We start from the raw sequence: 25,503 nt of genomic DNA, 5'->3' as shown, positions 1-25,503 counted from the left end.
GGTGTCAGGTGGGTACCAGAATTAATGGAGGAATCACTTCATAAGTTATGTAAATGTCGAACCACTATGCTGTACTCCTGAAACTAATACAATATTGAATGTCAACTGTAATTGAAAAGTTAAACAAAAAATTAACAAAAAAAGCAAATCAGAGGGGAAAAAAAGAGCATCTGCTCCAGATTAGTACATAGGTTCAAATCCAGGCTCTTCTACTTAATTATATATGTGATGGCAAAGTTACTTAAAATTCTCAAAGACTCGAATTCTACTTCTTTAACTGGGGATAATAACATTGCCTACCGTGTTTCCCCGAAAATAAGACCTAGCCGGACCATCAGCTCTAATGCGTCTTTTGGAGCAAAAATTAATATAAGACCCAGTATATATTATATTATATTATATTACATTATATTATATTATATTACATTACATTATACCCAGACTTATATTAAAATAAGGCCGGGTCTTATATTAATTTTTGCTCCAAAAGATGCATTAGAGCTGATGATCCGACTAGGTCTTATTTTGGGGGGAAAACGGTATTAATAGGGTTGTTGTGAGACTTAGATAAGGCAATTGACATAAAAACAGTTATGCAGTTAGAAGCACAAGAGAATATCACGGTAAGTAGTGAGAACAATCCCCCCAAGACACTGACACAGAGCAAATCATGACAATGTTTTCACCCCTAACTCCTGCTTTCCCACGACCAAGGCTGGTAAGTACTTTTACTCGTCCTTTTACTTATTCACAGATATGAAATATTTTTGGTCACAATGCGGATGTGGTATTGTTTAAATGTGCAAGATGTGTAAATGTCCTTTAAAATCCCTGAATAAATTACTGCGGCCCTCAGACGTACACGTGTCCAATGATTTTTCAGGTAGTTTCATTGTACAAAGAAAACCAAATCGGGCGAGGAGGTGCAGAGGAAGACCAAGGCTCCCTATGACTCTAATAATTAATTTTTGGGCTCTCCAATTCCGTTATCTGGGGAGTTTCTAAGAGTAACACCATTTTTCAATTGAAATGTTCATTAGATATAAGCAAATCATCTCCTCTTTTTTTCAGATAAAAGGCAGTTCCAAAGTTAATGTTAAAACTTTGACAATGGAGAGTACAGTGTCCTCAGAGTTTACCACAGCAAGGCTTATGATTTTAAGTCAGTTCAAAGGTAATTGTCCTAAATGCAATGTGTTATCCTAGAGTGAAACCTAGAACAGAAAAAGGACAGTAATAGAAAAATTGGTGGCATCTGATTAAAATCTGCTGTTTCATTAAGAGTAAAATATCAATATTCACTTCATAGTTTTGACAAATACACTCAAGGTGATGTAAGAAGATAATACTAGGGAAAACTAAGTGAAGAGTATACAGGAACTCTCTATACTGCCTTGGAAACTTTTCTATTAATCTGAAGTTACTCCAAAATAAGAAGTTAATTAAAAATAATATAGTAATTGTTCAGTTTCTGCTATCAAAAAGCTGGCAATTACAGCTTGATCACTTAATAGCCATGTGCCATTGAAAAAGTTACTAAGCCTGAGCGTTCTCTCCCATGAAATCTATGTGCCAACACTAGTGTGAGCTGCCTGGCCCACGAGAGTCAAATTAAGACAGTTATTATGAACATGCTTTGCAACGAGTAATTCAAAAGGAAGATGTGAAATATTGGTATCAGCATTATTTTTCAGCAGTGTCTACACACACAGAGTGAGCTACAAAATTGAATGAATCCTAAGAATAAAATATGTGTTTTAAAATCATGCTTTTTAAATTATACTAATTCTAAAATCGCAAATAAACTACTTCATTCATGTAATCCTTTTGGAAACATCTTAGCAAGCATTTCCAGAATCATAGACATGTTTGTATTCCTTATACCAGTAACACAAACCTAAAAAAATTTTCTACAAGTGAAATGAGATGGTATATGTTTTATAATGGAAACTTGTGTGACTTTTATTAGAGAAAATTTAGAAATACCTAAAATGTTCAATAATAGGAGAATGTTCAGGTAAATCAGACTGCAAATTAACAGCACATGATGCTATAAATACTAAATAATATCAGGACATGGATGGTGAAGAATTTCTACAGTATGTTAATGAGAAAAAACTGTAATAACTCCCATTTTTACAGACATTTTAACATAATTAAAAAATATACAAGGGAACATATCAAAATGGCAGACTTTCAATATGTATCTTGATATCATTTTAAGAAGAGTTAACATTCAAAATCAAGTTAAAAACCCATAACATATTTTTCCATAATTTAAACACTTCAGAAAAAGGACATGGGTTTTGAGGATAGTTTTATTATCTCCAGTATAATTAATTTGCACAGTGGAACTAACATGCTATCATAATATAGTATCTTATACTAAAAATGTTAAACTATTGTAAACTTTCCAGAAACAGTGGTATCACAGGCCGAGCCCTTCCCACCCTCTATACTCACTTTGATATCAATCCTAAATCCATATAGTCCTACGGCAAGCAGCTTATTCTGCTCAGGTTTCTCCTAGAAGATTCCAAGGCCTGTCCTTTCTTGACAGTTGTACACTGTAATATACTGGAGCTGCCACAGAAATTGCACAGGGCCCCTCCCAGCCAGGAACTGTAGACTCTGGGCCACCTCTTGGGGCTGTGGCCTTGGGAGTTTTGCCTCCCCACCGTCCCCAGTGCCCACTATTTCCATCCCATCCATTTTGGCATCAAACTTAATTCTAGCATGAGTCATTCTGAAAATAACAGAAATTCCCGTTTCAATTTTGAAGTCCATATAGTATTTAGAACCACATGACGAATTAGCGGTAAGGTTGTCATTAGTGTGTTCTATAATTACATTTCAAGCAGTAAAGTTTAGATGCATTTCTAGGTACCTACATGTGCATATCAGTCGCATTTGCATATATTTTTCTAAGTAAATATAGTGATTACAAACTAAAAGAATAGCTGAAAAAACCATTCTTAACTACCCTCCTTGTTCTTTAAGTCAACTGTATTTTGATCCAGGATTATTATTTACTTCAGTAATAAAGGATTTTATTTCTTGTCTCTCTAGCTAAGCATGTTCTTTTCCCCGACAACCTGGGAAGTATGTTCTCTTCAGATTTCAGGTCCATTTCTCTCCCCTCCATGTTGCTCTACTGATGTCCCTAAATGTCTCAGCTATTTCTCTTACTATTTCTGGAAATTCAAAAAGAAAAAAAAACTTTCTCTGTTTCCACCTGTGTCCTTCCTGATGCCTGAACCTTCTCTTGTCTATTGTCCTAGCGATTTAGTTCATTTTAAGAGACAAAGCCACATCCACTAGCACTAAAGCATGTCTGCAATTCAGCCATTTAAATATTCCTGAACAATTCAGACGCAGAAACCTAACGCTATTTATGACATCGAATACACTGAGAGGAAACTAAGTGAACATATTTAAAATCTTTAAGACTGCTGAGAAATTTCTTATCTAGGGACATAAATATGTCACAGACAACTGTGTTTTATCTGAAAGAAAGTAGGACTGAAATTTGGAAGACCTGGATTCAAATTTTTCAGCTGAAAGTCTTAGATGTGTGAACTGAAGCAAGTAAATTAGAAAAAAATCCCTTGTCTTCAATTTGCTTCTATGTAAACTAAGGATAGTAGTATTGGAACTACCAATTTAGTACATAGATACATCACCTACAGATAAATCATACATACAGAGCAACAGCTTTGGAACCTAACCATAGGCCTTTTTGTTCAGATCAAGTAAAACATGTTTACCCTTGTCACTTCAAATGGTTCCTCAAGTATTTGTATTAAAAACAAAACAGAAAAACTTCCTTTATATTCAAGAAAAACTGTGAGCCATAGGACAATTAAGAAAATAAGAACAAGTTAAAAGTAATTTCAAATTTTCTGGCTTATTATTTTTGTGCCAAAAATATTGAGATAGGTTATGAATTATTATTTTTTCCTTTTGTGGGGTGGGGGTCTCTCTTTTTGCTTTAGGTAGATTCATAATGCCCCCCAAAAAAAACTCATCAGTGATTTTCCCACTCCCCAGCTGTCGCTACCCCATATATCTAAGAATTTTATTCTCTTTTTTGCTCTACCACAAGATAAGGAAAAATAAAAGAAGTTCTGAGACCAAAGTCCTATAAGCAATTTCAGCCAAGTAACGTATGTATGAGGAGTTTAATAAAGGATCAGGGAGACACTAGAGAAAAACATACCCTAGAACCATCAAACTATGGATTTATGGCTGTTTTTTCCTTCGTATATCCCGAATATATGTATATCTATATGCATGTATGTATATCATTACGTTCTTGGCATTATGAACAGCCGGTTACTCTCCTCTTCAACAAACTCCTCATGGCATTTTTCACCTCTGTGTTCCTCACTGTGTAAATGATAGGATTAAACATGGGAGTGAGGATTGCAAAGAACACAGTCACCAACTTGTCCACAGGGTAGGTGACCACAGGACGCATGTAGGTGAATATGCAAGGCACAAAAAAAGAGTACAACTACGGTAAAGTGGGAGCCACATGTAGAGAGGGCTTTGCGCCGTCCTTCAGTGCCCTGGGACTTCAGGGAGCTCAGGATGACTACGTAGGAGACGAGCAGCATGGAAAAAATGAGCAAACACATGGCCCCACTGTTGGCCGCCACTACCATTCCGAGCCTATAGGTGTCGCTGCAGGCAAGTTTCAGCAGTGGAAAGAGATCACACATGAAGTGATCAATGACATTGGGACCACAGAAGGGCAAGTGGACTATGAAAAGAATCTGTACAGTGGCATGCAGGAGGCGGCAGAGCCCCTGTCGCATGATGGTCATGTAGTGCAGGGGCTTGCAGATGGCCACATAGCGATCGTAGGCCATGACAATGAGGAGGAGGATCTCTGACCCTCCCAGGAAGTGCTCCACAAAGAGCTGAGTTAGGCAGCTACCCCAGGAGATGGGTCTCCTTTGGTACAGCAGGTCGATGATCATTTTGGGGGTGGTGACAGAAGTGTAAGAGGCATCTATGAAAGACAAGTATGTGAGAAAGAAGTACATGGGAGCCAAAAGTGTGGGGCTGAGGGAGATGGTAATGACAATGAGCAGATTGGCCAGCACAGTAAATAGGAAAATGAACAAAAAGACAATGAAGAGAACTTTCTGCAAGTGCGGATTCTGTGTGAGTCCCAAGAGAATAAATTCAGTCACATTGTTGGGAGGCGTGAGGCGATCCATTCAGGATGTATTAATAACACCTTCCTGGGCCTAAGCTACCTACAAAGAGATAAAGAATGATACCTGTGAATCATGAAAGGATTGTAGTCTGAACTTCATAGTTCAGACACAGGATGGTCACTGTAACTGGGGAGCATGACCTTGGCACCCCTGACCCCAGAAATTGTTTCAATTCTTTCTCACTTCCTCCATAACACTTTCCAACTCTTCAGACACCTAGTACCTGTTACCTATAAAACATCTATAGGGCAACGTTTCATGTATAATTTACTGAGATCTGGATTGAGATCTGGATTCTCCTTCTGGTTCTAATTCTCAGTGAAGTTGCTAAGTTATTTCGGCACCCCATGCTGACAAGCCCTCCTCTGTGTCTGTCAGCTTACAAATTGTAACTCTCAGATGTATTTCATAAGCTGTAAAGTGCTGCATATAGTAAGAGTTATTTCCTCTTCCAGAAAAATTTACATTTGGACTCATAGCTCTAACTGCAGAAAGAAAGATGTGGTCGATATATATGTATCATAAGCAGGCAGTTTAGAGAAATGGATAAGTGGTTGGAGACACACCCTCCCTGGTACCTACCATAACACATATATGATCATGTGTGTTTCTCACTGTAACTGTGCAGTACCTGGCATCATGTCTGCAGTGTCTGGCACCTATTGGGTGGTGAATAAATGGTTGGTGAATTGCTACACTTCCTTCATCTCCATGTGTAAGACTACGCATGCTTTCCCAGCCCACAAGCCTAGGAATTCCATCATTCTCATGCTGTTTATCATTACTCTCTACTTTATGAGAAACATAAATAAACTTTTGAGAGGAAACTGCATTCCAGTTAATAGTTTCTGACACATTTTATAGGGTAAATATAAAAATATTAATTGCCTCTAGGAAAGAGTATGTTACTGAGTTATTTTACTTTCATGATAATTACAGTGTTTGTTAATTAATATTTTTTATTCTTCAAAATTCTGTTCCACATACAATTTTAACACAGTCACATGACATAAATTTATAGCTTCAGTAGGCTGGGATTAAAAAAACACACAAGACTATTGGATAGGTGTTCCATACGTGAGGATCAATCAAGCAAAGGAAGCCCTGTTTTCAAAGCTTTAAAAACAGAAATTTAATGTGCAGAACAGAAACAGTCTAGAGAACATACTCTGTCCAACAAATTACGATGCTTTTGTTTCCTCCTCATCTTAAAAGAATCTGTTTTGTAGATCCAGAGTGTTTTTCATGATCTTCCTTAGATTGAGTTTTGATTTGCAAAATGACCCTGAAATCTAAACATGACAGCAGTTCTCCAAATAATGAATTCTACAGTTTCAAATCTGGGGAATTTTGTTTTGCATCATGCTGTCTGTTTTATCCTCCTCAGGATATTCTTCTTCCTTCTTGAATGATGATATCCTCAGACAATTCTGTTTCAATGTAGTATAAGCTTACAATCTAACTGTCAGGTATATTTTATTGGAACCTCCAACATTCACTCAGTTCAGTTTTTTCTGCAATGTGACTACATCATTCCTAATTTTAAGTTGAATTCACCTGATGTTTTATATTCACCCTGAAACAAATTAAAAACAACAAGAATAATGAACTCTGAAGCTTAGTTTCATCAGATCAAATGACTAGAGAAGAGATATGTGAGAATAGACCCTCATGAATTCAAGCCTCTACTCCTCTTATAGGTCCTTTCTTTAGTCCTGTTTTTCTGTGGGGCAAATAGCAATTGTTGGGAGAACATCCATTCATGTACAATTACAGGAAAGATGTCTGGAATGTCAACAGTCATAAAACCATGTTTATAGATATGATTCAGTGTGTGTGTGAGAGAGACATAGGGACAGGGACAGGGACAGAGATAGAGATAGAGAAAAAAGGGCTATGTGTTCATTATGTGACTAATTATACGGCCCAACTTTAAGTCTTGGGTTTCTCTGCTTGAGGTTTCCACAGTCTTACAGAAAACAATCCTGATAGACATTACCTGATAGAAATGTACTTGATCAAAATTTATCTGCCACAATTTCAATCCATGTCCTATTCACAGATAAGTCAATTACCTAAACGCCAAAGTGGATTCATGGAGCGAATGAACAACGTGACAGAATTCATCCTGCTTGGCCTGACACAGAACCCAGATGTACAGAAAGTCTTATTTGCTGTGTTCACAGTCATCTACTTTCTCACTGTGGCAGGCAACCTACTCATCATAGTGACAATCACCACCAGCCGAGCCCTGGGCACCCCCATGTATTTCTTTCTTTCTTTCTTGTCCTTCATAGATGGCTGCTGCTCTTCTACCATGGCCCCAAAATGATATTTGACTTACTCACTGAAAAGAAAACTATCTCCTTCAGTGGCTGCATGACTCAGCTCTTTGCCGAACATTTCTTTGGGGGAGTCGAGATCATCCTGCTCACGGTGATGGCCTATGACCGCTACGTGGCCATCTGCCAGCCCCTGCATTACACGATCACAATGAACAGGCAAGTGTGTGGCCTCCTAGTGGCCATGGCCTGGGCTGGGGGATTTCTTCATGCTCTGATTCAAACTCTTTTCATAGTCTGGTTGCCCTTCTGTGGCCCCAATGTCATTGACCATTTCATCTGTGACCTTTTCCCTCTGCTAAAACTCTCCTGCTCTGACACTCACATCTTTGGATTTTTTGTTGCCGCCAACAGTGGACTGATGTGTATGCTCATTTTTTCTATTCTTGTCACCTCCTATGTCCTCATCCTTTGCTCCCTAAGAACTCACAACACTGAGGGTCAGAGGAAGGCTCTCTCCACTTGTGCGTCTCATGTTACTGTAGTTGTCCTATTCTTCATTCCCTGTATATTTGTGTACCTTCGGCCCATGATCACCTTCCCCATTGATAAAGCAGTGGCTGTATTTTATACTATGGTAACACCCATGTTAAACCCTTTAATCTATACTCTCAAGAACTCAGAGGTGAAAAATGCCATGAGGAAGCTCTGGAGCCAAAGAGTAATCCTGGGTAACAATGCATGTGAATAGAGAAGACAAAAACAAAATCTATACATATTTTAAGAACAAGTGTGACTGATAGTAAGGATAATGGTGTTCATGGCAAAATATGTGAGTTTAAGTACATTTTGCTCCTCTTACCTTCTGGAATTTTTCTTTAATGGTTTCTCTTTCATAAAATATCAGTATTTGATTAAATGATGACTAAAGTTTCTTCCAATTAGAAACTTCTTTTCATTTACAAATTATTGATCAAAGAAACCTATGTAATTTAACCATTGTCACACCAATAAATAAATAAATAAAGAAAGAAAGAAAGAAAGAAAGAAAGCAAGAAAGAAAGAATGAATGAATGAATAAATGAATAAAAAAATGGGCATTGCTAATCAACATGGAAATGGCACAATGTATGGAAAATCTCTGAATTTGTGTGTTCAGTACAATAATTCTCTGTAAACCTTCAAGTATAGGTTATACATATAAAACCAAGAGGCCAAGTAATTAAAATATTTAAGCAAAAAGGCAGCAGCTAAGTATTTTGTTGAAAACGTATAGTTTTAATCCCAACAACTGTAGTCAAAGTAGACTTATTACTGTAAGAGATAAAGATCACCAATAGTGAATGGGTTTTAAGGAATGAGACAGTCATTAAGGCAGGATTCATTCCAAAATTAATGCTTCTGTGTTACACAATTCCAGGGGGCACCATTTACATTGTAATAAGGGCTCTTCCCAGAATAAATTATTTTCTCTGTCTAAAGCCATAGAGGGACATAGAATTCTTCCAGGTACAGCCAGAGAGAAATCTTGCACATGATTTCCCAATCAGAAAACAATTTGTGGAGTATTTTTTTAAATCAAAGACATCTTATATACCATTTTGCCTCCAAACTAGCTTTTATTGGATGGACTTGTGACTTAGCTAAAAGGAACAAAAGTATCTGGTACAAAAGAGAGTTGATGACAGCTGAGTAATCAAGACAGATTGTCTGCATATTCAAATTTCAATAGAAAATTTCAAACCAATTGCAGACCAATGAGATGAGAGGTAATTTAGGATATAGACATACCATGTTTCCCCGAAAATAAGACCTAGCCAGACAATCAGCTCTAATGCATCTTTTGGAGGAAAAATTAATATAAGACCCGGTATTATATTATATTATATTATATTATATTATATTATATTATATATTTATTATTTATTTTATTTTCTATAATGTTTTATTATATTATATTATACCTGATTTTATATTACAGTAAAACAAGACCAGGTCTTATATTAATTTTTGTTCCAAAAGATGCATTAAAGCTGATTGTCCGACTAGGTCTTATTTTTGGGGAAACACATAGTGCCATTCTAAGAGGGAAAGAAAACCCCGATAAAAGAAGGAGGTCAATATATGGGCTACAACTGAAGTTCTGCAAAAGAAATGGAGAAAATCAAAGTATATCAATATGAAAAAGTCAACAAGATACAAAGGAAGGAAGGAAGAAAGGAAAAGAGGGACAAACAACCTGTACGACAGACAGAAAACAATTAAAATGGCAATAGGAAGTCTTTACTTATCAATAATTATTTTAAATGTAAATGGGTTATGCTCCCCAATAACAGGCATAGAGTGGCTAAATGGATTTAAAAAGAAAGATTCAACTGTACAAGAGACTCACTTAAGATTTAAGGACATACATAGGCTCAAAGCGAAGTGATGGAAAAAGATACTGCAGGCAAATGCTAACCAAAATAGAGCAGAGGTGGCTATACCTATGTCACAAAAAATAGACTTTAAGACAAAAACTGTCACAAGAGACAAAGGATAACTTTCTACAATGATAAATAAATAAATAAAAATACTGAGGAAGAGAGACAGACTGTGAGTGAGGTTGGCAGCAAACAGAGGAGCAAAATCAACTGTTGAGGACAGAGCTGAGAGCATTGCTTCCTTTTCTGGTTCTGGACTTCAGGAGTGTGTCAATTTGGTTTAAAGGTAAAGGCTAATGGTACCAAAGAAAGGTGATGCTTTGCAGGGTTCCAGCCAGCTCTTCATCGTCTCAGAAACTGAGGTGATATAGTCTGTAAAGGAGCTTCCTTTCTATAGTGTTTCTTTTCTCTACATCTGGACGTCTTTATGCATGAGTGCTTGGCTGAGTATGATTTTCTCAATGGCTACGGTGTGTAGCACAGGACTTTGCTGCACTTCCCCCAAGATCCTCTCTCTGTGGAGCAGAGAGAAAGCTGCATTCACCTGAATACATCTTGAGAATCTGTCGTCTAGGTACTCGCTCCAAAGGAAGTTGCTACGTCTATCTTCGGTAGATAGGAATCCTGACATCTAAGTCTCCTCAGTAAGTCACTAATAAAAATGGAACAATCTCCCAGGGTATTCTGGCATATAACCTTGAAGACGAGCATTTCCATTCTCAGGGCAGACATATCACTTAGGACAGTCACATTTTCAGAGAGACATCCAGTCTCTGAACTCTGAGCTATACCTAAAACTAACTATATCCTATGCTATGCCAGGCTCATCAATGTCAGAATGAGCAACAAAGCTCCATAACGAAGCTTTCCAACTTCCGTTACCCAAGTCCAATCCTAAACTATAGCCAGAGACACATGTCCATCCATAGGTCAATGACATTTCTAAAGCTGGCCTCTAATGAGGTTTGTGGGTGCCAAGTGGGAGTAAATGAAAGACTTTGGCTGATGCTGCAGCGAATCAAATATTTCAACAGACCCAATTACTAATCCTCTGAGGACTTGAGAGTTCAATGCATTACCAAATCCTATACTTCATGAAAGCCTATTTAAACGTCTCTCTAGAGTCAATGAAGAGAAAATTACAAAGAAGGACCTTTAAGTAAGTGACGGAAGCATAGCCATGTACCGACAAGCTGAAGATTTGTGTGGGAGACACTGCTCCCAAGCTTAGTGGGTTAGAAGGCGGGCTTAAATCGGGAAGAAAAAGAATTCTCTCTACATTTCTCATGGACCTGTTTGGGAAACAAAAATTTAGCAGAATTGATTGAGAAAACAATGTCCAATCTAGTTGATTTGATTCATGTATATGATTTGTAGTTCCATATACTAACTTTTCCTGATTTAAAGAAGTTTTATGGTTCCCATTGTTTTTAATTTCTATTGAATACAGTTCTAAGATATCTGAAAATACATAATTTTTGAGATGTATTTATACTTGCATTGGAAGCCAAGAAAGTCAGTAGAAATTAAATCTTAGAGCTACTAACATTTCCTAATGCAAACAGCTCATTTTCTGAGTAAATCCAGACTGATAATGGGAACCAAAATAAACTAAAATGTCCAAGATTGGGACAGTTGTCTAGAGAGATAAGAATATCCAGCGTTCCACTTGTCAGTTCAGGAATGTGTATTTGTGGGTGTGGAGCCTGTGCCACAAAAGGAGGAAAGCAATGGCTGGGCTCGATCTAAACACTGAGAAATCTACAGTCAACTAGATCCAGGTCAGTGATAACTAAACATATTGCCCCAAATTTTAAGCAGATTAACTCAATTTAGCCAACTTATTTTAACTGGAATAGTTTGTGTAGTTAGAGTCTGTAAATTGAAGGTTAATCTTACTGTCTGAAAATGAACTTAGACACAATGACATGAAGAGGTCAATAGAAAACACTATCTGTGATATTGGCAGACCAGACACTGTCGAGAACTACTGAAGTCACAATTACAACACTGTGGTTCACATTTATGTCTCGTTAAGTAGATGATATTGCACTTTCTATTTAATGCAATTCTTTCCCCTTCTCATGACTTCTTGGTGCCACAATGAACGTAGAATGTGTGGGTTGCATCTATTAAGAATGATTAACCACTCAGTCTCCGACTATAGGAGCCATAGATAGAGAAGAAACAACTCAGAGACGGAGCTTTTCTGAAAAGGAAAGCTATCTTTCCTCACCTTTGTTGAAGCTGAGAGGTCATGATGCTGACTTCTGTGTTCAGAAATATCTGAGGAAAAATATGTGGCTATGATTTGGGCAGTAACTGGAGAAAGAAGAAAGAGCAGGAGGAGGAATAAAATATCTTATGATTTTTTGTAAACAACATGTACTCTCTTGGAAACCCATGTACAAATCGTTCAAAAACAAAAAGAATGTATTTCTTCATATATTCAATATTTCCACCAGTTAGCAATAAAACTTTAAGTGCATCTTCCTTGATTAAACTTATAACAAAAGGGCAAATTGTATTATATTAGGTCATCCCAACATTTGTGTTTTCTCAACAGGAAACTCAAGGAAAAGTCATGACTCATTTAATTCCATTTGTAAATGTAAGTAGGATGACATATCTAATCCAGAGCATTAGTCTATATGTGAAGAAAGACCAACTGCACAGAAAGTTCACTTAAGAAATACTGAGACCTTTTCAGGGAAATGTGCATCTTACACGTCCACGTTCAAAGACGTGGAAAGAGTGAGCACGAAAGAATCATGCTGAGCCAGACACAACAACCAAGGCTGTTGAGTGAATGCTTTTCCATGAGCCGTTATAAAGACAGTTCCTTGGCATCCTGAAGGGACAAACTGCAGCTCTGTCTCTATCTGTGTGTGCTCGTACATTCATTTGGCAGAAAGGAAGAATAACTCACAGAACACATCTGGTGTAGTAAGCCTAGGTACTTTCATGTCTGACGCACAGTTGACTTTTGAAAGAATATTGTATTCATATACCTATAAATGTTCATGCCAGTAGACAAGTATAACTTCAAAACAATTGTTACTAATTCAATGTGTCCCAAAAAGCTATCTGTCAAACTTTAAGAGCTAGAAAGAAAGTTTGAAAGTCAATGGTAGTCAACATTTATAATTAACACCTTGCTTTTATTGTGGTGTTTGTAAGGAAGTCCCACTTTTAATTGTATAACTAAAGAGAAATTTATAAGAGAAATGTAACTAAAGAGAAATTTAAACTCCTTCTATTCTTCTTTGTAACTATCTACAAAACGACAGAGTTGAGTGGAAGGAGCAGTTCACCAATCCCAGAACCAGGACTAAAGAGGTGATGGCATATTGCAGTATTGAATTTAAAATATCATCACTCAGAAATACTATGCTCTTTCCAGATGGATCACATGCTCACAAGCCAAGCTGAATCGACGGGAAAGATGAGCAACGTAACAGAATTCATCCTCCTGGGCCTGACTCAGGATCCAGACCTGCAGAAAGTCTTATTCGCTGTGTTTTTAATCACCTACTTGATCACACTGGCAGGTAATCTGCTCATCTCGGTCACCATCTTCATCAGCCCAGCCCTGGGTTCTCCCATGTACTTTTTTCTGTCCTATTTGTCCATTGTAGATGGTTTCTACTCTTCTTCCATTGCACCCAAAATGATCTTTGACTTGATCTCTGAAAAGAACACCATATCTTTCAATGGCTGCATGACTCAGGTCTTTGCTGAACATTTCTTTGCTGGAGCTGAAATCATCTTGTTAGTTGCCATGGCCTATGACCGCTATGTCGCCATCTGTAAGCCCTTGCACTATATGACCATCATGAGCCAACGTGTGTGTGGTTTCCTGGTGGGAATGGCTGGAGTTTTAGGGTTTGTTCATGGAGCGATCCAGATTTTATTCATAGCCCAGTTACCATTCTGTGGCCCTAATGTCATTGACCATTTTATGTGTGATTTAATACCTGTCCTGGAGCTAACCTGCACAGACACTCACACATTGGGGCCCCTGATTACTGCCAACAGTGGGTCACTGTGCTTGCTCATTTTTTGTATGCTAGTTGCTTCCTATGTTGTCATCCTGCGCTCCCTGAGGACTCACAGCTCTAAAGGCCGTCACAAAGCCCTGTCTACGTGTGCCTCTCATGTCACTGTTGTCATCTTATTCTTTGTACCTTGTTCATTCCTGTACCTAAGACCTGTGACCACCTTCCCCACCGACAAAGCTGTGACTGTGTTTTGCACCATAGTAACTCCTATGTTGAACCCTTTAATCTACACCCTCAGAAATGCAGAAGTAAAGACTGCATTGAAGAAGCTCTGGGGGCAAATAATGAACACTGATGATGAATAACTCTTGTGATTAGAGTATTTAAGCAAAAAATTATAGTGATATTTTGTCGGATTTATTCCCCTTAGTTGATTAAACTTGGGATGGTCAATTATCCTGCCTGGATCGATTTTCTTCAGGTGCCTAAATCCTGTGGGCTGTGCTGATGTATCCATTAAGGCATTGGAGGTGCAGTGCCTAGAGCCCGCAATAGATTCATGAGCCCATGGAAAGTTTCCATTACTTTTAAAATGAGAAGAAAAATAAACATAATCCAAATACAACTTGGATTATAGCCATCTTTAAACCAATACAGTCATAAAATATAATTTTTAACATTTTATGGAGGAAAGAACCATGAGGACAAAAGTACCAGAGGCCTACAAAAGTCATAATGTCGCCCTGATTGTGGATATGAAACAGATGAACAGCAATATTCTCTTTTTTTTAATAGCAATAAACATTTTATATACAGCAATACAGCTAGAATGAAGTTTTATTTTAAAAGAGGAAAAACAACAGCCAACAATGGACCAAATAAACAATGATGATCCCATAAGATTAAAACGGAGCTGAAAACTTCCTACTGCCTAGTGACATCATAGCTGACAAAACGTTGCAGGGCAAGACATTACTGACTGTTTGTGGTGATGCTGGTGAAAACAGACCTACTATGCTGCCAATCAGATAAAAATATATCACACAACTGTGCTCAGTACGTAATACTTGATAATGACAATAAATGACTACGTTATTGGTATATGTATTTACTATGCTATACTTTTTATCATTGTTTTAGAGTGTACTCTTTCTACTTATAAAAAAAGTGTTTGCTGTAGACCAGGATGCCGTGTTATGCCAGCAGCAACCTCATACATCTCGTGTTGACCGCATCTCTTGATCACATCTATTTCTTTTGTGCTTGATGTAACCTCATGTTGTTTTGTCCAGTAACGAGCTGTACAGGCTTGTAGCCTACAGGCAATAGGCTAAATGGTGACGTCAGAACAAGTACGTGCCATGGAACTGGACAACAATGATCACAGTTCTGGATTATAGAAAAGAATCCGTATCGTGAATATAATGAAATTCTAAGAGATCTGGAAATAGTCAGATGCTTTGAAGTCAGAGTTTGGGAGTTTTGGATCAAATAAGCTTGATTTCTCATCTTGTCTCCAGCTTCACTTAGCCTTGTAAATGTAAGCAAGTTACTTTACCTCTCTACCTGAATTTTTCTTTCATCTGTAAAAGGGAAATAGCATTACATACTTAAGTTATAAGAATTAAATGATTTAAATTGAAAACATGAGTCAGCTGAAACATAGCAAGACTTGCTCACACACTGTCACAGCCTTCAGAGATGTCACCAGAGCACATGGAATGCTGAGAACTGCAGCTCCTGGCAGAGGAGCCCGAGAACACCGCTACTGTCATTCCCGAACCGTGATCACGGAGGACCACACGTCTGCCTCAGCCTCACTTCACTTCAAAATATGTCATAATGCCATCTATTCATGAGTAGGGACAGCAAAACAGTGAGTTATTTCTGCAAGGAAACCTAATGGGACACTAAGAACTAGCCCATCGCCAACTCTTGAATATCTCTGCAGTTACAAAGAGGGGAGCTGGTTGGAGCAACTGTGAGATGCTTGAACAGAACTTGTTTCAAAAGCTCTCACAAATGACGGATCCTGTTCCATTCCAGTCCTCTGGGAGGAGGAGGAGATAGGGAATCCCTGTGCCAGAGACCAAAAGAACTATCTCTGCAGAGCTTGCGATTCCTGGGGAAGAGCTCAGAAACTTGTTTTCAGGAAACTTCTCACCCAGGTATTTAAATACTATGTGATGCTGACACGTCTCATGTTCTCAGGACTTTATATCAGGTCAGATCTCACTATATATGAAGCATTTTTTAAAATAGATGTTTTGCCATAATTTCATATGAGTAACCATCTTGTAAATGTAAGCTAAGAATGGTATATTTAAAAAATCAAATTTCTCTTTTAAAGATCTAGTTGTAGTCCCCAAGAAAGATGGAATGAAAGAGGATAATACAAAAAAATAAGGATGACAATGCTGATGACGATGATGTTGATGACAGCTCATGTTTATTGAGTTACAGAAATAAAGTCATTTTTGTTTCCTGCTTTACCATTCATTATCCATCTGCAATTTCTTACTAGGTACAGAGCTTTTTCATGGCATTTTTTACCTCTTCGTTTCTCAGGGTATAAATGAGTGGATTCAACATAGGTGTCAGAATACCATTAAACACAGCCATGTTTTTGTCTACAGATAAAGTGGACAAAGGATGCATGCAAGTACATACACAGGGCACAGAGAAGAGGGCAACAACCGTGAAGTGGGCTCCACAGGTAGAGAGAGCTTTGCATCTCCCCTCTGCACTGTGTGACCTCAGGGAACACAGGATGACAATGTAGGAGGCAGCCAACATGAGGAAGTTCAACAGGCAGATGACACCACTGTTGGCAGCTACCAGCAGACCTGTGACATATGTGTTGGTATAGGCGAGTTCCAGGAAGGGGTACAAGTCACAGACAAAGTGATTGATTACACTGGGCCCACAGAAGGGCAACTGAAGAACCAGGAGGAGATGAACCAATTAATGCAGGAAGCCCCCCAGCCAAGTCACCCCCACCGGCTTGGCACAAAAATGCCTGATCATGACAATCGTGTAGTGAAAGGGCTTGCAGATGGCCATAGTGATCATAGGCCATCACCATCAGCAGGATAATCTCCACGCCTCCCAAAAATGGGCTCCAAAGAGCTGAGCCATGCAGCCCTCATAAGAGATGGTTCTCCCCTCATACAAGGAGTCAGCAATGAGTTTAGGGGCCAAAGAGGACGAGTAACAGGTGTCAATAAAGGACAGGTTGGCCAGGAAAAATTACCTGGGGGAGGCCAGCATAGGACTGGAGGTGATGGTGACCTAAATGAGCGTGTTGCCACAAACCGTGACCACATCGATTATCAAAAAGACCACAAAGAGAACTCTGTATTTGTGGGTTCTGTGAGAGTCCCAGCAAGAAAAAGTCTGTGATATTGTGCGGTATTGCCATAAGCCAAGAACACTGAGAATGTAGGTAAAGGATTGCCTGTAAAGTCAAGAGAGAAAGAGAATCATAACAGAATTAATTCGAGAGAGGAAAAAAAATCTCACAAGGTTTCCTTTATCCGCATTCACTTTCCTTCATCCCTCTTAACCTTTTTGATCCAAAATTCATGTAATAATTTATTCTGTTAATCACTACATGTCAGCATATATCTGTCTGCTAATTTTAGCATCCCTGGGCACTAGCTATCTAAGTTATTACATGAAAGTAATAATTTAATTATCCAAAAGAAATGGAACATTTGGCAGATACTGGTTTTCTAATTCAATGGAGTCCATCTCTGACAATTTTCAGCATGGTTCCACATAGACACGATGGCCCTTGAGAAAACCATGAATATTTCAGATCTCCTGCAATCACTGCATGTACAGTCCATACCTTTTGAATTAAATCTTTCTTCTTGGACTTTGCAATGAGGTTCGCTACACTTTCTGTCGGTGTTTCCAATAGTAATACAAACTGTTGGGAAAACAGCGGAAGTAGAATTGGGAGAAACTGATTTGGTTGCAGCTGGAGACTTGCCCGACTACCCCATTTCTCTCCTTGCTCCTTTACTCCCACTCCGTGCTCATGCTGTTGACAACCTCATGTCTAGGAAGTAACTGAAATTAAGCTTCTTGCTTTATGCATTTTACATACTCTGGGTTTTGTTTTCCCTGGGCTTGGTAAAATGCTTTTTGATAAAGGCTGCTAATCCCTCTGCAGTCTATAGGGAAGAGTTAAAAAAAAGTTTGGTGAGAATCAATGGAAGATTCCATTAAATGATTATCAGCTTATCTTCCTATTCAGTACACAATGAAATATACATGGGACAGGGAGAACAGTTGCCCTGTTTTAACCAGCTATAAATTATAATCTCATCTGGCAGGATATTCCATAATATTAAGGAAATGCCTCTGTCTATCTTAGATTTGGTTAAACAAAACCTGTCACTCATCCCACCCACACCAATGGACCATTTTCCTGAAAACAAAGACCTCCTTAAATTAGGTAACTCTCTCAACTTTTTGAAGATCTGAAGCTCAGTATGATCAGAATTAAAGGAGACTTGTTAAAAGTCAGAGAAAGAAAGAGACACCAGATATAAGAAACACTGGAGAGAAGATTCCTGTGTGGATCAGGAAACTACCCCTTTTTCTCTCTCCAAGCTTTGTTGCAAGAAGGCAAATACAGCCTCTGCAAGTGACAAGTCTTGTGGGGACCTTTCCAGAGGAGAACCTTGTGGCTGAGAGCACAGACAGCAGTAATGGAGCAAACGCTTGTGTAACACTTAGTCTTTGCCACGCACAATCCTAAGTGCTTTACATGTATCAGTTCATTCACGCCTCACATCATCCCCCTGAGCTAGATTTCTGTCTTTATCCTCATTTTGCAGGAGAAAGTGAGACACACATTTAGCAACTTACAGAAGCATATTCAGCTAATAGGAGACAGAGCTAGGGCTTGTACCCAGGAACTCTTGCTACAGAATCTGTGGGCTTTGCTGTACCATATTGTCACTTAAATTGATCTGGGTTTGAATCTTTCTTCTGTCATTTATTTACTGTGTAATCGTGGACAACTTCTCAACGTTCTTATCTATAAAATAAAGTTGAGAGTGCTGCTACACCCTGAGGTTGTAGAGAGGGGTAAATGAAAACAGTGCATATGAGGCATTTGCACAGAGACTGGGTGTGATTAACGTTCAATAATAAATGGCATCTCTGATAGCATCATCATCACCACCATGGGCAAAAAGCTCTCCATGTGCCTTAAGGAACCAAGGACCTAAGTGTATGCGCTCAAGAGAAGCAGATACTGATATGGGTATAATTTGATTATAAATATGAAAAATGCCCTAATACTGATCCCCATACAGAATACAAGAGTAGAGAAAATACAGCCAATATGAATATTTGTAGTACACAATTTAGCCAAATAATGAAAATGTATGCTCCCAAATAAAAATGTTAAGCTGATTTATTGCTGTGGTTCAAATTTGTGGGAGTACAAAATCAATTATTTCTTCAAAACTAGACAAGAAAAATGTCCCCTGTTTGAGTTATCCAGGAGAAACAAAATATTTTGTGGAAAGTAACGAGAATTTTAGTAAAATTATTCCACTGCATTTTTATTTTGGTTATATTTTTCTTTTGTTTAATTTTTAAAATAGATCATAGAAAATTTACATTGACTGGATCTGAGGACACCAACAGGTCACCAGATTTGGATTTGTTTTTTTCTTTTTTTTTTTTTTTTTTTTTTTAACATCCTAACATCATGGAATGGTGGACACACAAGTGTTCTTAAAGGGTCATCTAGGTCAGCTCCAAGCATAGTGTGGGGACAGAGCCCAGAGAGCAGTTTACAGGCTCTTGGCCTCACGTGGAAAGGTGCTCACTTGGGTAGTAAATGGCCATCAACTGTGATTGGATGGCTATCAGCCGTGGCTAATTGGCTGTCAGCTGTAACCAGTGAGCCATTGGCCACTAGTATAAGTGCTGTGGCTATGTTAGCAGCAAATGGGGGCTAGCAAGAAGATGGTGGCTGAGCTAGCAAGAGTGGATTGCCGCCAGCGAGAATATAATGTTATGACTCCCCTATCTATGGCTCCATGGGTGTTCCTGTTTGGACTCACCATGTCCTGCGTTCTTATTTGGGGAGCGGGAGCTGAGACCCCGCGTGACACCCTGCATGACACATGGCGCAGCGAGCAGGGTCTCCCGCATGACACATAGCATCCCAAATTTCGGTGTTTCACCTGATTAAACTCCTGGATGAAATTCGAATTGTTTTTCACATTGAGGCGAAGCATAGCCTAGGAAATCACTATTGATTACAGAAACTCATCTGTGCTGCAAGTTTCTTAGAACAATAGTAGGTGAAAACTCAAAAGGGAGTCATTCATTTACAAGCAGCTGGGAATTCACTGCATTTCCCATTTCCCTTTCAGTTGCTGAAGACTCCTATGATATCTAAAATCATGTTTTCCAATTGTCTTCGTCTCAAATATGGTGAATTTAAGACTCAAAGACATTAGGTGCAGCTGGTCCAAAGTAACAAGGGTGATTCACGGCAGAAGTGCAGCTGGAGCCCAGGTCATTCTCCAGATTACTCCAGTTCCTTTCCAATATAACACCATCTTCCAATGTCTACTTTCATCTTTCACAAGCCATGAAAAGCCCTGCTGCTAACATTGGGGAGAAAGGCCTCACAGAAGGAGTAGCTGGCTTGTTAGCTCTGCTTTCTGCTAAGAATACTCATCAGCACAGTCTGAGAAAACCTTTCTCCTTCCACTGAAAAGGGTCATTTATGGAGTTATCTATAATGACATAGGGATTACCAGTGTCTGCGCTCTCTGCCTCTCCCTGGGAGACTAACCCTCCCCTCACAGGATGACGCAGAAGCAGTGCTGGAACTGGCTTTTGCCTTGTTCCCAGGTTAGAACAATGTTGATGCCATCATTTAATTCGTCCCTTTGAATACAGTTTTGGTCTCACAAGGAAGGGACTTCTATTCTGCCTCCTAGACGTGCCCATTGTCCTCCTAGTGTCTAGTGAGAGAGTCCACAAATTGTCAGGAGGAAAAGGGAATTACAATATTTCAGGAACTGGTATTACAGGGTCAGTGTCCTGATTTACGGAAATTGCTAACTGGACAAAAATAAAAATCAACAGCATATATTGAGCATCTTCTGTGTTCTAAGTACAGGTCCTAGGCCTTTTCACATCATCGCTTTCATCTCCCCCCATAAAGCTGCAAGAAAAGTACCACTTTCCTTTACCTGCATCTCCACTGTGTGGTGTGCTAAAAGATCAGGGAAACTAGAGTCAGAGTGACCTGCACTGAAATTGCACTTCTACCATTTCAATAAGTATTTTTCATGCCCTACCGAATAAAAGATAACACTTGCTAAATGCCAGGGAAATCACAGTGAATGAGACAGACAGGGTCCCTGGCAGCATGGAGCAGTAGCCACTTCCAAAACAAAGCAGGGGCATAAGCAAATAAAATATTACAAAATCAAACATGGAATTGCTGGGTTCATTTCCTATTGTTTTTAATGCTGATACTGAGAGGGATATACCTGTTTAATGCTTATTAACTTATGCAGCAAGTTTTCCTCCAGAAAATTTGTAACCACTTACATTTCAATACAGGTTCAGCACACATATGCAGCATTTCCTCAATACTGAATGAATCATATTCTAAGCCTTCTCCAAACCTGTTCCCTGAAAGCTTCTAGAAAAATCACAGAATAGGGAGGATTTACTCTGCCATAACTTTATGTCACCAACTTCAAAAGGCCCATCAAAATTGCCCAGAAATCCAACAATATGTCTGTAATGAACACATTTTTCTTTTTTCTTTTTTATAAAACATGTTAGCTTCAATGTGGTGGACGGAATAATAATGAACTGCAAGTAGGAACATAGGAGAGTAGGAAGAAATTGGGGAAGAAATGGTGGCCCATTCTAGGGGAGTGCCAGTGAGGATGGGAGAGGGGCATTTAGGAGGTAAAACCACTCTGGAGGTTGCACCAAATGGAAGGTTTATAGAGGCAGAGAGAGAGTGTGTCAATCAACACATTTTTCCAATTCTCAAGGACCATTAAAAACGTTCTTCCACTTTCTTCAAAATTCTATTCCCCAAACTCCAATCTCTATCTACCCTTCACTTTTAACTCAAACACTTCTGGGTCTCAGAACAACAGTGCAGTCTATGACCTTCCTCTTCTCCCTCGCTCATTCCCAGACCTGCATCTTTCCTGGTGGCTCTTCCCACCTTCCCTCACCCATGTTTCCCCCAATAAATCTCTTGCACATGTACTCTCTCTTAGCTTCTGCTTCTCAGAAAACTAGGACTGATGCGGAATATATAAAGAGCTCTTACAAATCAATAAGACAGAAGACCACATGAGAAGTGAACACCACTTCAGCAAGGAAGTTATCCAGTGGCCAGTAAACATACAAGCGGGGTGAGGACCTCTCCTTTTTAATCATATGAGAAATGCGATGTAGGACCACAATAAAATACTACTGCACACAATGCGATACACAGATGATGTATTATAGAAATGTACACTCGAAACCTATATAATTTTAGTAACCAATGTCACCCCAATACATTTAATCAAAATTAAAAATACATACTACTGCAATGCTCCCCCTACATGGCTAAAATTAAAAGGACTGTCAATACCAAGTGTCTGTTGTCAATATGGAGGAATGGTATCTCTCATATGCTGCCAATGGAAATGTGTAATTGTTTTCCAAATATGTATTAGAAAATGATACGAGCTTGTTAAGTAACATCGAATATGCATGTAACCTACGACCCTGAAACTCCACTCCAAGGTATAAATCTAAAAGAAATGTGAGCACCTGTGCATTGGAAGACATCACTGAACATGTTAACAGAGCTATTTGTAATAGCACAAAACTGGTAACATCTTGAATCTATATCATCAATGGAATGGATAAAAAGTTATGGCTTATTCATACAACAGACTAACACAGCAATGAAAATAGGAATAGTAACAACGTGAGTGAATCTCACAAACATAACATTCAGCTGGAAAATAGCACCATAAAAGATTACACACTATATAATTGCATTTATTTAAAATTTTAAAATAGACAAATCTATTTACCACGTGTGTTCACATGGTAAGTGTATGAGAATATAAAGAAAAGCAGAGGAGCTTTATTGTAAGAGTCAGATTACTATTGACCTTCGAAAGAAGGCAGATGCGATTGGGAAGAGATGGAATGGTTCCTGGAAGGGCTAGAAATCTACGTAATGAGTTGTGGTCATATCGCCGTTCCACTTTACAATTCAAAGACATTTTTTCTTTGTCTTGGTTTTTAATGGTTTGATGATAATGTGTGAGTTTCTTTAAGTTCATCCAGTTTGATTTTTGCCGAGTTTCTTGAACCTGCAAGTTTATATATTTCACCAAATTTTGGAAGTTTTCAGCCATTATTTTTTCAAATATTACATTGTGATACTCTATCTTTTATAAATTAAAGATAGTGAATTTTTAGTTTTAGTAGGAAATTAATCTTGTCAGTTTCAGGTTGCAATTTCCAACCTGAAATTGCAGGACTATGATTCCAATGGGGTTCAATGATCAAATCCTTTGCAAATGTGCGCCACCCAGTGGCCAGTCTGGGAATTGAGTGGTGTTTTAACCTGTAATGCCATTCTCAAAGACTTGGTTTTGGCGTGCTGTTTTAGTTCAGATCCACACACTTGTGGCTCAAAGGCGAGCCCTGGAATTCATACACAACTTTACAGTGTGACTCTCTTGAGAGCCCTCCTCTTTTTTATCTCCCTGATGCTTTCTGCCTCTGGAAACTTGGCTTTAGTTCTCTGTCTGCACACTTCCCACAAGTGAGTCTGTGTCAATGGTCAAGATTCAGGAGGACACACAGAATAAAAGCAGTGGGGATTTGTCCCATGCTCTTGAGATTACAGCTCCTATGGTTGAATAGAAAGATTCCCCTGCATAAGGGTTTGGGGAATCTGACCAGTCACCTTTCTTGTCGTTGTCACCACTTCTCTACCACAGGACTGTCTGTGGTCTGGGACAGTAGAGGACAGAGAAGGAAAAATAAATTAAATTTTAAAAAAGAAAGAAAAGAAGAGATCCACTCTCGGACGCACTCGTTTGACAAGCGCATGGCCCTCTTGGAGCTGTGTGTGTGCTCCCAGTGCACACTTCCAGTTCCACGGAGCTTTTGAGTCCAGACCAAGCGATACGGGTTGGGGGGGGGAGTGGAAATAGAAACTTCAAATGTGATCTCCTTCCCCAGTGTGCCTGCTCTCATTTATAAGCCCTCAGGTAGCTTCTCCATGCATTCTGTCTAGGGTTTATAGCTGCATCACTATTGGGAAGAAACAGTGCATTATACTCACTTGTGTGAACTCAAGTGCTTAAAGATGGGGTACATTTTGAAGTTGAGCCAAGATTTGCTCATCAGTCAGCTACTAAATGAGAGAAAGAGAGAAATAGAAAGAAAGAGACAGAGAGAGCAAACGAGCGAGCGAGAGAGCAAGCGAGAGAGAGAGAGAGAGAGAGAGGTCAAGTTTTAAGGCCAAAACTAAAGAAAAGTGAATGAAAGACTGGGGTGGAGAATCACTGCAGGGCAAAGAATAGGCATATAGCTACATCTCCTCAACTCACTAACCTGCAGAGCATAATGTAAGCTGAGTTGGCACCTCCTGTCTCCCACTCAGAATTTTCATCAGAACACTATCGGTACATGTGGTTCATGCTGAGGAACAGATGCAATGAATTTCCTCTAGAGAGAAGAGCTAGACTGTATTGAAAAGAAGGTAAGGAGAAGGTGGACCCTCCCATGAACTACAGAAGGCAGGTGCTGAAGACTCTGGGGATACAAAATTACCCTTTAGGAAAAAGGATGGGAGACAAGAGAAAGTGCTTCCTCTGTGCACAGAACTGTTTTAAAACTGAAATTACTGGATTACAATAACCTAGACTTTCTATGCAAATCTCCAAGGAATCCTGTGTCTTACACATGGACACCCAACTTGAGGTAAATCTTAGATTAGTAAAAAGGCTCTTCAACAAAAGATCTGTGCAGAACTTAGAGGCCCTGGAGAGGAGAGGATGTTTCAGGGTCCAGCCAAACTAGCCTGCAGAGGAAAGAAGGCTTTGCAAGATGTAAAGATATACGAGGTCTGCAATTAAGTTCGTGAATGCATCCTAGAAAGAGTGTTACATACCTCATTGCTGAATATCACTATGGTCACCTTCGAAGTACTCCCCTTTGGAAGCTATGCACCGAGGCCAGTCCCTAGTCCACCCTTCAAAGCAATTCTGGAACTCTTTTTCTGGAATGACCATCAGAGCTGTCATCCTATTACCGTTGATGTCCTGAATGTGATCCTAATGTCTTCCTTTCAATATTTCCTTTATCTTTGGGTAAAGAAAGAAGTCATTGGGGGCCAGATCAGGTGAATAGGAAGGGTGTTCCAGTACAGTTATTTGTTTACTCCCTCACAGACATGCTGTGGGAGCTGGTACATTGTTGTGATGCAAGAGCTATGAATTGTGGTGAAAAGTTCGTTTTCATCTAACATTGTCAC

The 25,503-nt window shown here is 39.0% G+C and overlaps 1 protein-coding gene and 3 pseudogenes across 2 annotated transcripts; 2 read left to right on the top strand and 2 right to left on the bottom strand.

The window, feature by feature from the left end:
- Positions 1-4,321: 4,321 nt before the first annotated feature.
- Positions 4,322-5,228, bottom strand: LOC141572343 (olfactory receptor 4C3D-like; annotated as a pseudogene).
- A 2,048-nt stretch (positions 5,229-7,276) lies between these two features.
- On the top strand, positions 7,277-8,261 carry LOC148755950 (olfactory receptor 4C5-like; annotated as a pseudogene).
- Positions 8,262-12,956: 4,695 nt separating this feature from the next.
- LOC148755949 (olfactory receptor 4C45-like) lies at positions 12,957-14,299 on the top strand. 2 transcript variants are annotated; one of them, XM_088789994.1, is made up of 2 exons: positions 12,957-12,970; positions 13,384-14,299. In XM_088789994.1, exons 1-2 carry the CDS (start codon positions 12,957-12,959, stop codon positions 14,297-14,299), a joined length of 930 nt encoding a protein of 309 aa, XP_088646120.1. The 2 variants fall into 2 exon arrangements, with proteins under 2 accessions (XP_088646120.1, XP_088646121.1); XM_088789995.1 differs by lacking the exon at positions 12,957-12,970 and having other exon boundaries at positions 13,379-14,299.
- Positions 14,300-16,454: 2,155 nt separating this feature from the next.
- Positions 16,455-17,355, bottom strand: LOC148755948 (olfactory receptor 4C3-like; annotated as a pseudogene).
- Between the last annotated feature and the right edge of the window lie 8,148 nt (positions 17,356-25,503).

This window comes from Rhinolophus sinicus, chromosome 14, assembly GCF_057876585.1.
Source record: "Rhinolophus sinicus isolate RSI-liver-muscle chromosome 14, RSI-T2T, whole genome shotgun sequence".
In the NCBI taxonomy this organism is placed as follows: domain Eukaryota; kingdom Metazoa; phylum Chordata; class Mammalia; order Chiroptera; family Rhinolophidae; genus Rhinolophus; species Rhinolophus sinicus.
This window is presented reverse-complemented; position numbering and strand designations above follow the sequence as displayed.